This window comes from Patagioenas fasciata, chromosome 11 (genome assembly GCF_037038585.1).
Source record: "Patagioenas fasciata isolate bPatFas1 chromosome 11, bPatFas1.hap1, whole genome shotgun sequence".
NCBI classification, from domain to species: Eukaryota; Metazoa; Chordata; class Aves; order Columbiformes; family Columbidae; genus Patagioenas; species Patagioenas fasciata.
The window spans coordinates 22,521,892-22,536,305 of NC_092530.1; the positions used below are offsets into that span (position 1 = coordinate 22,521,892).

The 14,414-nt window shown below is 45.6% G+C and overlaps 1 protein-coding gene across 1 annotated transcript in view; it reads right to left on the minus strand.

Moving 5' to 3' along the window:
• ATP11C (ATPase phospholipid transporting 11C) overlaps nt 1-14,414 on the minus strand; it is a 42,330-nt gene that overhangs the window by 13,594 nt on the left and 14,322 nt on the right. Inside the window, 18 exon segments of the mRNA XM_071813572.1 lie at nt 1,228-1,355; nt 2,327-2,386; nt 2,733-2,878; nt 3,937-4,039; nt 4,728-4,902; nt 5,244-5,507; nt 6,050-6,231; nt 6,837-6,940; nt 7,633-7,706; nt 8,322-8,393; nt 9,074-9,231; nt 9,424-9,585; nt 10,427-10,624; nt 11,267-11,417; nt 11,799-11,880; nt 12,435-12,499; nt 13,364-13,414; nt 13,910-14,013. Of these exon segments, the coding sequence (XP_071669673.1) occupies nt 1,228-1,355; nt 2,327-2,386; nt 2,733-2,878; nt 3,937-4,039; nt 4,728-4,902; nt 5,244-5,507; nt 6,050-6,231; nt 6,837-6,940; nt 7,633-7,706; nt 8,322-8,393; nt 9,074-9,231; nt 9,424-9,585; nt 10,427-10,624; nt 11,267-11,417; nt 11,799-11,880; nt 12,435-12,499; nt 13,364-13,414; nt 13,910-14,013 (2,279 nt within the window).

Sequence of the window (14,414 nt, forward strand, 5' to 3'; positions counted from 1 at the left end):
AAGGAGAGAAAATACAACCAACTTCCTCAGTGTGAGTCGTTCTGCGTTCACAATGATGTCCTGCAGCGTTCACCGTAAACAGGCTTTTCACAGCGCCTCAGACCAGAGATCTGCACTGCAGCAACTCAGCACTGCACGCAGAGGCGCAGCGGCCGTTCTGCATTCAGCAGCGCACGCACAGTCATGAATATTCAAACTAAAGCTATCTGCCTGCACATTTAATCTGTTTTTCCCTCAACAGACAGGCCCCGAAGATCAGGCAGCTCCCAGGTGAATGCACAGGGGCCCGTTGTTATTGGTCTATGCCACATGATATTCAGTTAGCAATTTATTTAAAAGTACACGTGATGGCATTTTGCCATACGATTGGAGGAACACAGAGATCTAATCAATCACGACTCTGAGTACTTGGTTCAAAAGCACCTATGCCCCCTCCCCAGCCTTACAGCCCTTGTTGCATTTGCTGATTTGCACGTGTGCGTGGGCAGAGGTGGGAGGGAGATGGGCAGCATCTTGGTTCTCAGGGGAGGTTGAAGCCTCTCCCCGTTCTAACCAAGGAAGGAGAGAAAGCAACCAGCAAAGCAGAAAGAGACAGTCTGCTCTTAAACTGTCCTTTTCCTGGGCAACATGGCAGAAAAGTCTAAGCACGTTGATAGAAGAGCAGAGTTGCCCTGTAACAAGCTCTGATGTGGGGATTAAGCCTGTGGAGGGGCAGTCTGGGTGAGGATATCCATTTAGACAAGCTGAGAAACTACCTGTCCAAGCTGGGCTTCAGAAACATTTGTCTTTCTGAAAAAGAATGGATCTTTTTCACTCCTGTAAGCTAGACCTCCCCTCCATCCATTACATGCTCTATCATACGCTTGGCTCCCACTGCCTGCCTCAAAGTTAAAGCGAATGAATGGTCTGGCCACACTCGCAGCTTGATTTTTCTTAGAGATGAAGAATTCCACCTACAGTTTATTTTTTATAGAGACACAGCAGTGCAATGTGCTAGACCAGATACTGTTAAAGAGCATAAATAAGTAGAAATAGGCAGTCAACAGGACATTGCTCAGCACTATTGCAGAAGCAGCAGAGCCAGCAGGGACAGAAACAGCGTTTCCTGCAGTTCAGTGACCCCATCACCAACACAGGCCAGGTTCATCTGCTCACACTCCTGCGCCAACAACTTAAACCGTGATTAACTAACTTGTGCAGAGGCTTATCCAGCCCAGCGGTACTTACATATACAGCTGTGGATCTGCAGTCAGCCTGTCGATGGTGATGTGCTGCTCCAGGAGGCTGTATGCCAGGATCGGCAGCGACGTGAAGCAGATGTTGTACATGGTCAGATAAGCAGCATCGTACAGTGGCTTAAAAAAGGAAGAAGGGGTAAATATGAGACATAAATCCCACTTGAAAACTCTCCCTACAAAGAGATTAAAACTTTCCAGCCCTTGTCTCTGTACATAGCCTACAGATTTATCCCTCTGTCATAGGCACACAGGACAGTTTCATCTGATAGGGTCACACTCTGTGCGATGCTGGGCAGACAAGGCACCTGCAGACTGTGTGGCTGGGGCCCCGCTCCCTCCACTGGGAAGTGTTGTAACTGGCTGGTCTCATCTCCAGAAAAATGGGATTAAACAGCCCTTACCACAGCTTCTCTGTAGCTGCTCTTGTGCTGCTATTTCTATTAATATACTTGATGTCTCCTGTGACTCTCTAGACTGTTTTAGAGGAACTATGGCTTTTCTTTTTTTTTTAAGACAAGCAGAGAATTCTCTCCTATCATTTACTCTTGCTTACTGCTACTTTCGAGCCCAAACAGACAAAAAAGCCCATGAAGTTGACACAAAAGTCAAAGCTCTTGTCTCCAAGCACGTGAGTCCACTGGCCACATGGATCTGCCCTGATGCTCACTTGGACTAAGCAAGGCTCTGGTGAGACTTGTCATGTGTCTTTTTTCAAAGGCTGTCATATAAGAACAAACTGTTCTTCCTTTAGAGAGACACCTTTAATGCGGGGAAATGTAGCAGAGGAGAAAAGATGAGGAAGTTTTTCTCTTAAGAGAAGGAGAAGTGGCAAAATTAGGTACTGACAAACCAGCTAAACTCCTCTCTTGTTATGTTAGGAAGGTGTCTATCTGTGTTCACATTCCTCTCAGTTATATATCTCAAAAGTATTATGCTCTAGATTTGGTGCTGAGCAATAAGGTTTGTTCCTACTGTCCTCTACAGCGAGATGAGGAAGGGACAGGATGCCAAAAGCCAAGTCTCTGATAGGAAGCCTCATTGTGCCTCTTGCTTTTTATCCTGCCTTTACAGACATTCCTGGAAGTTACCTGCTGTGAGAATCCACAGAAGAACTGGTATAAAAACTGTGGTAAAATGAAGCAAAGGTTCTAGGAAAACAAAAGACAAATGGTTAGCAGGGAAGGGCTTGACTTCTCAGTCTAAATCCAAATAATTTCTCCTGTCATCATACATATCACAGTATCAGACAAGTTAGGGCACTGTTGTCTACCAAGCACATAACTAACCCATTGAGCAGTTAGTATCTGCAGAGGACACTAAAAGAAAGTCATGCTCACGTTCCCCTGTAAGCACTGCTTCAACTGACAGACACAGCCTCTTGCAGGGAAGGAAAACAGAGCTACAGAATAACCTATACGGTTTTTTTCCTGTTTACTATTTTTTCAAAGAAACCCATAGTATAAACAAAGAAATATGCTGCACACACATCCTTACCTTATAGAAGAAATACTGTACAAGGTGTGCTATTCTCACATAATATAAATGCCCATGTGCTAGTAGCAATTTTCTTAAATGTTTAAACTTTGGCACAGCATAGTCGCTGTTTCTGGAAGCCTGTCGTCCTTCTTTGCCTTTTATACCTGCAGACAGAAGCGTGGCAAGGGGTTAATCCCTAAGGGACTGGAATTCAGACCGATGCTGCCCACTAGATTTGTTCACATCACCCAGCATCCCAAGACATGACAAAAGCCATGTTTCCCTTTTGAATGTCCCAGGATAGCAAAACACTAACGTGCTGCAACACTCGCCGTGGTTTGGGCTCCGTAACAATCAGACCAGCCTCTGGGGTTTTTAAGCTATATTTAGGTTACTGTCTGAGTTCCGATGTAAGAGTGTGGTGAAGGGTATCTAAGCAAACCTGACAAAAAGATAAGGAATTGGTTTCCCCACGGGCTTGCCCGCATCTAACACAGCCCAGTTATTTCCTTGCAGATGCTCAGCCGCCTGGGACATCCCTGCAGAGCTGAGCTCAAGACAAGACAGTTTTGTTCACTCACAAACCACATCCAAATGAACGGCACTGTGACGCCATTCATTAGAGGGCACCAAATAAAGAGGCTGCCCTTTCTCTTCCATTGACCCTTCTTTAGTGGTACTAAAAAAGTCTCCAGTATCTCCCCTATCTCTGACACCAGTCTGCACAGAGGATAGTTTCCAGCCTGATGCCAGTCATATGGACAGGGCAGACACAACATAACTGAGCATCAGCCCTTGGGAAACACATGTGCATCCCCAGAGTTGCATTACCAGAAGCTGCAACCAGTTAGCCCTAATGAGGTCCAATATTTTCATTGCTTTGCCTTTGCAACAACCACCAGTAATCACCCATCAGTTTGCTACTTATGCCTTTTTTTCTTTCTGACCCGCAAGCAATCTTTGCCATCTTGAATTTGTCCATAGAGCTTTTGAACATGATGTGCAGTTTATCACAGAGACTGGTATTTTCAAAGGCAGTAAGTGAGGAGGCCAACCACTTATCTGGAGTCAAACCCCGGCTCCAAAGAGAGCAACAGCGGACTTTCTGCATTTTTCAGTGGGATCAGTCTATACACGTGCAATCAGAAATAACGACTGCGCCTCAACAGTGAACCCCAGCAACAGGTCTTAGGTGTCGGACGGGTGTTACCGGGAGTCTCACCTATTCCAACATGTGCTTCCAAAATCATACTAACATCATTTGCACCATCCCCTATGGAGAGTGTTATCGGGCTCCCTTTTGTGTTCTTCACCATTCGCACAATCTAAAAAGTTTTAAAAAGAAAGGATAGCAGCAGAAACCAGTTAAAAATCAGAAATCAGTTAAAAAACCTCCAGAGAATCCCTCAACTGCCCCACCTGCAAAAGCCCCTCCAGGTCATGCAATGAGGGTCCTACAGCAGCCAAATAACACCTGGAGAGTTCAGATTAATAAAACCCCTCATTACTTCCTTGGCAGTCACCAACCAGAGCAAAAGCCAAGATCCAGCTGCTGAAGGATGGTATTTGGAAACAAATCCCAGGCAGCAGCAGCAGCGTCATCCCACCCTTCCCTTCTGCCAGGCCCACTGTCCCAAAGACAGGACCTCTCAGGTGTTTCGGGGGTGGGAAACCTCCCATGGAAGTGGGGCAGAAACACAGATTCCAACAGCTGGTGTGGGGAGTCATGGACTCCACTTGACGAATTTGGAAAGGAAAAAAGAAAACAGAGGGTTTTGTTTGTTTATAATTGGGTTGGGTTTGTGGCTTCCTGCGAGCATATTAAACAAAGGTTTTGCATTCAGATTTGAAAAACTGGGGTGTTTCCATCACGCTCTGGAGCTCAGAGACCTACACACAGCCTGGAGAAGTCCCAGCTGGTTAAGACGATCAGGTCAAGTCTCAGTCAACGGATTAAAAGTGCATCACATCACCTAATGATGTGCTTCAGATGGTTGAAAGCAGAGGAAATACCTGTGCCTTCTGCAAAGGAGCCATCCGGCAGCAGAGGACTGCAGTACACTTCAAGCAGATTTGTAGAAATATGTTTTTGTAATTACTCGAACTGAAGTCCTGAGAAGGGTTAAGTATCAGTGACAGTGTCGAGCCATCTATAATCAGGCCGTATTCTTGACTCAACGTCCAGCTTCTGAGACACAACAAGGAACATATTTGAAATAAACAAAAAAAAAAGTCAATCTAGCCACTTGTATTATCTTAGTGGAAAATAAATTGCTTTTGTGTTTATCTTCTTCCCATCCCTTTTGAGGGGCTTAGCAATCTTAAAAGCTTGGATTTAACACATGACCTTCACTCAGGGAAATCAGTAATTAAGATAAAACTAACTAATACCAGATGAGCAAAGTGAAGGAGCCGGACACAGCATCTGCAAGCAGCCAGTCCCCAGGGCCACAACATGGTCCCTATTTCTCTATAATTTTTGCGCCCCCATATGAAATGTGCACAGGCTGGGTTCTCTTGCTCACTTACCTCTTCAGGCCCCCCCGGTTTTTGGGAACATCCTGAATCAGCTTTTTATGGTACTCCATCAGCAGCTCATGGAGCCGATCCTCCTTCCTTTCGCTCTCGCCCACGGTTTTCACTGTGAGCTCCAGCAGCTCGGTGCTGGTCTGGAAGAGCCGGCAGGCGTAGCAGGTGGATTTGGCAGTTTCCATCTTGTCTCCCGTCAGCACCCAAACCTTCATGCCAGCCGCATGTAGAGCTTCGATCGTCTCTGCCGACTGCTCCTGCAGCCTGCAAGCAGCACCAAAACATCACTTCTCAGGTTGGCCCACACGTTATCGATACAACACTTATTTTGCAGGTAGGAAATATCAGCTCAAGAGAAGTTAATTGATTTTCCCCGTGCTGGAGAAACCGCTGCCACAGGAATAAGGATTAGATGTCAGCAATTCCAAATTTTTGTTTGCAGCCAAAAAAAAAAAAATAATACCGTTTTATACTGTGAGATCTAGGAGTCAAGAGCAAGAGTTTAATTCACACACGCAGTTACTATAACTGCATGCAAAACTGAATTTGTTTTGATGTGCAAATTAATGCTGCCTGCTTAGTTCACTCTCCAGAAGCGTGAGTACTTCTGTAGTCTCATTAACAAATCCTAATTCCTGCTACACCAGCCAATTTTAGCAACTAGGGCACTGTGTAATGGGTTGTGCCACAGAGTCATTAATTGCCCTGGACACTTCCAGCATCTGCCTGGCTGCTCAGTTCCACAATGCAAGATCAGGAAGAAACCACAGGTACTGCAGTGTCAGTGGTGGTGGTCACCTCGTTACCTGTCTTCTACAGCAGTCGCCCCGATCAAGTGCATGTCTGCTTCTGTGTCTTCAAACACCTTGGCCATCTTCTCCTCCCTGTCTTGCAGAGCCATCTTAGCTTCACTAAGTTGTTTGTCAATTTTGTTGTACTCCTTCTGAGTTAGTTCTTTGAATGCCACACAAAGTGTTCGGTAACCATCCTGGAAGGGGGAAGGAAAGATAATGAAGTGGACAAGTGCCCTAAAACCAGATTTTCTACAGCTCCTCACTTTAGGGTTAGTGCTTTTCTCCACCATCAGTGCTTGCTGAGAGTATTGACCCTGATGGCAATGACGATTTGTTGGCCTGAGTCAAAAGAACAGTTCTCTGTCTCTATACAGTAATTTCTTCCCATTAGAGTAACCACAGTTATGCTTGTTATGTGCATGTATTATGGTAGAAAGAATTAAGAAGGACCAGAGCCAAGAGCGTGCATCCAGCGGGGTCGGTGGGGACCAGGTGTCCCCACAACTGGGACCAGGCACTTCTACCACTGGAGAAAACAGCCTGCTATTGTTATTTCTATTTTTAACTTGCTTGAGAGATGCTCAGACACAACTGTGATGGAGACCATATAAGTACATCAAAAAAATCAAACAGACGTTGGAAGCCAAAGCATCAGAAAAGGAAAGAAGCTTGGCTTCAAAACAATATGAACCGACACTCAGACTTTCAACGCTTCCCTCCAAAGCAAGGTCACATCCCTATTTTTGGAATAAGGCTTTCCTGACCTCAGGAGCCAGCCAGATTCCATCCATGTGCTCACCATAGCGTTGCGGTCCACGTGGACCTTTGTTTGCTGGATTTCTTCTTGCTGAACCCTTGGAAAAATAGAGGAGTCTGCTCCTTTACAGAAGAGAAGCAACTTTCCTAAAAGTAAATTATAAATAGTTTATAGCATTCACAAGCTGTAGAAACACCTAACAGCTTCAACAGCCAGCAAATGATGCAGAGGGAGAAAATCTGGCAGGACTAAAGGAGGAACTGCTAGAAGCCCAGCTGCCTACCAGAAGTGGCCTTACACTAGCCCTTGCAAAACCTCGTCTGACCACAGGCTGGGACCTTGAGTGTCCCTACCTGCCTCTGAGCAAGTTTTCTGCAACAGGCTGGACAGAACAATGTATTTTTTCCTATTTAGAAGCCTTCGTAACCTTTTTAGAGAGAGAAAAACCAGCATCCTCTACCTTACAGGACTGAAATTTGAAGATGGTGACCTCTGAATTCTATGTCTGCTATCCTCATGAAAACCCATCCCACCCAGGGGAAGGTCTCACATCAACCCCTGTACTTGTATTTCCAGGATGGAACACGGCAAGCAGGAAGCAAGCCATGGGTCATTGTCCCCATCCCTGTCTCCTCCCCTTATCTGCTGCTCATCCAAAATGGCTGCTATGGAGAAAATTAACTCTATCCCAACCAGACCCAGTAGAGAATTTAATTAGACCAGCTTAGAAAACCCAACCACTTAGCCTCTCTGGCTTACAGGAATAAAGAGGGCATGCTTTATATTTCTGCACATGTGCACACATGGATGGGAGTCAAGAAATGTATTTTAACTGTACCCGTGGTAGTTCTCACAATGACACTCATACGGCGACGGACAGGATCAAAGTTCAACACATGGAGAAGTTGGTACCTGTTAAAAAAACAAAGCTAGTCTTGGTAAAAGAAAAATAACTATTTAAGACAGAAAATCACTAACAACGAGCTGCAGAAATCAATATACCCTCAAAAGCGGAAGCACCCACTGAGCGATGTACTTTTTACAGCAACTGCACAAAAAACAGAGTGAAAAAAAATAAATTCCAGTGCTGCTTTGTGCATGGGGTTGAGGATGTGGACGTACACGTGAAACCTCCCAGCAGACAAGTCAAACTTTGGGTTAGAGCCTGGGCTGGCTCCATTCACCCACTGATGCACGGAGCCTCGGGCCAGGCAGGGGCTCAGCAGGCAGCAACATTGGCCTTGGCACTGAAATAAGAAGTTTCCCCCTAAGGGGAGTAAGAAGTGAAACTTGCTTGTGAAGAGAAGTTCTCAGGGAGGGCTGGGATTAGGTCAGTGATTCTTGGATGTCCCCTGAGCTATGAGCACAAAGGAGAGGAGTTTTTGGGTAGGGTGGCATGGTCTGACAGCCATCGCAGAACAGCTTTGACCCTGCCAGTTTGGCCACGTTGACCCAACACAATTAAGCTGAGCAGGAGCTGGTGCAGCACGAAGGGCCCTGTTTCTTGGCAGCCCCCACGCCACTTACATTTCAGTCTCGTTCTTTTGGTTTCGTATTTTCATGAAATCATTCTGAAGTCCTAGAAAAGTGAAACCATACCTGTCAACAAACAAAAGGACAAAACAACATTGAAAACACCCATTGGCACATGTATGTTAACAACGTTCTTGTACTGCAGAGCAGTTAGTGAGCTGGAGCTAAAAATCTCAGCTAGATGTTTGCTTGCTCCATGTAGAGCCTGCTACGATGTTTTGGCACCACTGCCATGACATGGAGAGCTGGGCATTGCAGTGCACAGACATTCAGAGGCCCTGGACATGGTCCCCTGAGTCTCCAGCGGATTTACAAGCCATGAGCAAGTATACAGATGCAATAGCTTCCATCTAAAACCTAGGGGATGGCAAAGCACAAAATCACAGGATGATTTGGATTGGAAGGGACCTTAAAGACCATCTAGTCCCAACTCCCCTGCCATGGGCAGGGACACCTTCCACTAGACCAGGTTGCTCAAAGCCCCATCCAACCTGATCTCAAGCACCTTGGGCAGGATTCAATGGGAGTTGGGTAAAAGTCACACATCCATTTTGCTGCTGTATGCCAAGGAAGCTATTAGGTTGCAATATGCACATGGTAACTGGTCTCCATTTCTTGGGGATTAAAACACATGGTCTTGGGGGCTCCAGCAAAGGAAACTCTGCCCTCACCTTCAGATAACCCTTACCTCCCTCCCATCAGAAACAGGGAATTAGAAAAAACACACAGCATCCTTATATTCTTACTTTTCTGCACCTTTCACCAAGGCAATTTCGTCTGGGGAAGAGGAGATATAGGTGTATTTGCGTTCTGGATGTCCTATCAACCCATCCACCTGGTCGGCTTCCTTGATCTGGACGGTGTGGCAGAGGCAGAGCGCCCGCAGGAACAGCTCCTCGCGGCTCTAGGCAGGAGGGACGGAGGGCTCGGTACCAGCTTAGTGCCGCGCACCCAGCCCACCTTGCAGTGCTTGCATGTGATTTTTGCGTGTGCACGTTTTTAAACAAAACACACCACCCCCACAGCTTCTGCTGTATTTACCCACCCAAGAACTGACCACAAAACCCTGGCAGTCATCAACACACAGTTTTCTTACCTTTTCTGCTTTGCCATAACATTTTAGGGGTCCATCGGTCTGAGAGAAGCCATCCACCTCCGAAATGCAGTCTTTGTACTTGTGCCCGTCAATGCAGCACTCGATGAACTCCATGCTGTTCTCCGTCAGGGTCCCGGTTTTGTCCGTGAAGACGTATTCAACCTAGAAGCAAACAGGCAGGAAAGAGTCCCCCAAAACCAGAGATGCTGGGGTATTTTAGTGCATCTGTGCCAATGCCGGAGAGTACTGTGCTGCTATCCTAATCAGGCCCCCCAAAAAGATGCAGGTGCCCCACAAGAGTTACACCACTGCACTGCTTTACTACTCGGCTCCTCAAAGCACCTCCTTTGTTTTTCAGTGGTTCTGCACAGGTGGCAGCTCCTTAAGACTTAAAATCTGTTTCCAAGACCTTTTTCTCCCTTCATCCTCTTTATTGGGTCTTTTGCTATAGGCTCCTAGCACTTATATAGCTGCCGCAAGTCTGTTGCCTCCTTTGGGGGATGTTCATCTCAGTGCTTTATTCAAATTAAGTGATTGCTACTCCAAGCTCTTTTTTTAAAGCAGTAGGCACTACTCATACCCTTCACTCATTCTCTCCTGACATAGACACAAAAGGGAAGCCTGAGCTGCCTAATTGCCACAGCAGAGCCAGCAGCAGCGTGGCTGCACGAGCACTTCATGTCCAGAGAACAGAGACAGAGGATTTTTAATTTTTAATTGAGGCAGTGAAAGCAAACCACCCTGCCACGCAGAGTGCTGCGTCTGATATTCCCCAATATGGAAACAATTGGCATGACCCAATTCCTGCTCTTTCATGCACTATTTATAACCTTATCCGTTTCGCAGAGCGAGTAGAATCACATTAAATGGAAAGTGCCACCAAGCTGGCTGAAGCTCTCTCCTGAGGGGATCCCGAGGGACTGCCACAACAAGGGTTCCTATCAGGGAGAACATTTCCATCCACATTTCCACCCCAGCAGATGCAAACAGAGCCCGTTCTGACCTGCCCGAGCTCTTCATTCAGGTCTGAGGTGTTCACCAACGCTCCCTCTTTTATTTCTTCGTCGTACATCTCCTTGTCCCAAGAGATGAAGAAGGAACCCAAGAACTTCTGCATCTCTACTGTGACATACATGGAGACGGGGATAATGAAGTTGAAGAGGACCATAAATGACAAGAAGTCCGTGAACATCCGCAAGACCTGCAATGGAAACAGGAGAAGATGCAGTCTGTGCCCAGCAGCCATAACTCAGAGGCAGTTTACAGCCACACCTCTGGGGCTTCTGACAGCTTTTCCTCTAAGGTTAAACAGAAAAAAAACCTCAACAACCTGAAAATGAATACAGCTAACATACAGAGCCAAATCCCATCTTCCTCTGATGCAGAAAATCTCACTGTCTTCTGCAGATCTATGAGAGTATAATACAAGAATACCTCTCACTGCTTTGCAGCGACAAAATCGATGTTTTATTCAAGTATATTCATCCTAAGAACATACAGACTCATTCCCATCTCAAGTAACTAGAAACAAAGAGCAGTTTAAGTTTACCTACTAAAAGCTGAAAGACGGATCAAGGTCAGATAAGGATCTAGGTTAAATCGGCTGCTGCATTTCTATAATATGATATTTATTTATGCTTTGCCCTGCTCCACCCAAGCACCACCATGACCAAGCACAAGAGCAGCAGGACAGAAACGCAAACAGCAGGAGAGCCCGAAGGATACATCAGCACTCCCAGCGAGCAAAGAGGACCCCCAGGGCTGGCAGCAGACATCGTCAGATTAAATAAAACTGCCAGAATAAATAAAGCTGGAGGAGGTGCCGAAATACTAATCCACTTACTTTGAACGTCTCCCTCTCTTTTTTAGTCTTTTCGTTGTACCAAGGCTCATCGTTAAATGGATTACTCTGCCAGACGTATTTCAGAGTCGTGCACACAGTAGCCTTGCTCAACAGGATGCACAAATACACTATCAAGAAAGCGTTGATAGATCTGAAAAACAGGTTTCTTTTTTAAATTCTTGCAGCTATTTTTATAGAGAAGTGCAAATAAGCAAGAACAAGACTTCCTTACTTTTGAGAAGGAAATTGCAGAACAAGTGCTTTTGACAGTTCTGATATTCAGGGTCAGTTAATATATTTTAATATTTCTTAATTTTGTTTTTAAAGAAAGAGCGCTATTAAATGATGCAGCTTCTTGAAAGGCATGCTTAATCAAATATACAGATTTTCTATGCAATCAGAGAGCATCTGAAACAAAAGGCAGCAGGATTTGGGGATTATTTCTATACAAGTCATCCATGGAAAAACACAAACAAACAAACAAAAAAACCAAACAGCTTTACTGATTTTTTTGCCAGCTATAAATACTCACTTTTCTACAGCAGACCGTTTCTGAGATTTCCCTTGGTAGTTCAAAGCCATTTTTGTTTCCATTCCTGTATAGACCGCAACTCCTACAGGGAATTAAACACGGCTCATAAGGGACGCGCAGCCCCAGAGGGACCCAGCCTGCACTTACGCCATAAGGGGCATCTGTTTTTACCTGAAACTCAAATCCCAACTGAAGAACGAGGCATTGCTCAAGGACTGTTCAACTACAGAAACCTCCGAGGCTGCTAAGTAATGTAATTGCACATATCCCAGAGTACCCAGCAGGTGCGTATGGACCACATACAGTCAGAAAAAACATCAGCCATCACCCTCAATCAGCAGCGTCTGGGACTGTGACCCCAGCTCGTCTTCAGAGGATCTGGGAACAACTCCCTGCTCTTTGTATCTCAAGCAAATAGAAAAGCTTGCCGAGGTGTTTTAGCACAACCTGCACAGCTTGCCAGCACTGCAGACAGAACCAGGATCTCCAGATTTCACCCTGTCAACATGCAATCAGCTTGCATACCAAATGCAACTGGAGAGCCTGGGCAGACAGGCAGCAGAAAGCTATTTTCCCTCTCTAGATTTAGTGCTGAGAACCTACATTTGTCAATAATAATAATAAAAAACTGATCACCATAAATCTTCTTGGTATTTTTCAGGGTAGCACCTTTCAGCAACAGGTTTTCAGGACCCAAAGACCTAAACACACAAGAAGTTATAACATTATATCACCCAAAGAACATTCAAACTGCTCTATTATTGAAGCCCAGAGACAGATTATAAAGCTAAATAGATGTTCTTTAGATCGGATTACTTGATTTATATGTTAAATTGGGCATTGCTTGAAGTTTTTCTCTTTATACACTTACATTTCCATTTCATGTTACACAGACTATTCTTGCTGCTCAAAGCTTCGAGTTTAATGGGGGATTATCTGCAAGGTTTTGGAGGAATCAGTGCAAAGTGTTCAGACTTAATATGTTCCAGTACTTATATAAAACCCTGATGTTAAAAGCATCAAAAACCTGTCCATTACAGCATAATCAATGGCACCAAAGCTAATTGCTTATTTTGCACCCATTTATGTTTTTATTTCACTTTAAAACTTCCACCCGTGACCCTCTGTTGCTTCTATGGTCCAGGTAGATCCACCACAGAATTAAACACAGTCAGCACCACTCCAGTAACAGCATCTGGTTTTGATTACTTATGTTATTTGCTTATTTTTTCCTGAAACACTCTGATTGATGCTTAAATTTCTGCTTTCCCTTGAAAAAACAGTATTTTGCAATTGCCTGGTAAATTTGTTGCCCATCAGCAGGGAGGGATGTTACCAGGCGGTGCTGCATTGCTTCCCCAGGAGGGGCTCAAACAGATCACACAATGGCAGAAGAGCCTAAGCAGAGAAATTAACTGCAGGTCTCCCTTAAGAATGAAATATTTGGAATGGTTAAAGAAAAATGACCATTCCCAAAAGATGGCAGCGCAAGTTCAGATCCTTGAAATCTGATGTAGGTGCCCAGCCTCTTTGAGGAGGACCAGCGAGACAGCTGCAAGACCAACCTGGCTACAGGCTCTTGGTTGCTTCTGTAGATGGTAATTCTTCCAACAAACCTGCAATAAAAAAATATGAGAAACTTGTATTACAGAAAAATCCACCAGCGGAGCCGCAGTACCTGACTGTGCCCACACCCACCTCAGCAAAGCTCCTTCAAGGGATTTTACCACAAAGACCAGTCACTCCTGGAAGTCATCCAGCCCAATGCATTTTACCTTGAGACACAGAGTGGCCAAAGAATAGGCACAGTGACCAGCTGAGCATACAAAAAATAGCTCATTACACCATGACAAGTGTTGCAGCAGGGAGGTTTTGCTGCAAAGAAAACAAGACCTGAAGAAGTGCAGTGTCAACTTTGCCATCCTCATGCGGAAGAAGCCTGGTAGCTTATTGCTGCCTCAAGAAACCTTTCAGTCTCTGATGAAAAGAAAACATCTTTCACTTTGCTGAGTTGTAACTTATTAGATCCCTTAATCACTGATGCTCAGGTGTCTGCAGGGACACAACACCAGGCAGTGACAGGCGGGAGGGACACGGAGGGCCACACTCACTTGTAGAGGTCGGGCTGTGGCTGTTCACACTCGATCGTGGCGGTGAGGGCATCGATGGCTTCATCCGTACAGAGCACGGTGGTGTCCCGCACAGCGTAGTGAGTCTGGGCAGAGAAGCAGAAACAGCGTCACCACGAGTCCCCAGCAACACAGACCGTGTTTTACCCCGTTATTTAAAATACCACCATGCAAAGGCACCAGCAGCTCACCCGAGCCTGAGCGCTGCTCCCACAAAACAGCTGAAGCATCTCTAAGCAAGACACTGAAGTCAATAAGCTTAAGAGAAACAACAGCAAGGAGGAGCTGCTGGATATCTGCAAGATCAGGTGTTCACCAAAAGCAGCATTTTTGGGTTTTCCCCAGGCACTTGCTGCCTCCCCAGCTGGGGTCTAGGGGAGGCTGCAGGTGCCCCAGGGCCAAGGGATGACCCACTCTTGAAGGTAATTAGACACCAGCTCCAGCGCCCAGGGATCAGGCAGAGCACTGGCAGACTCCAAGCTATTTT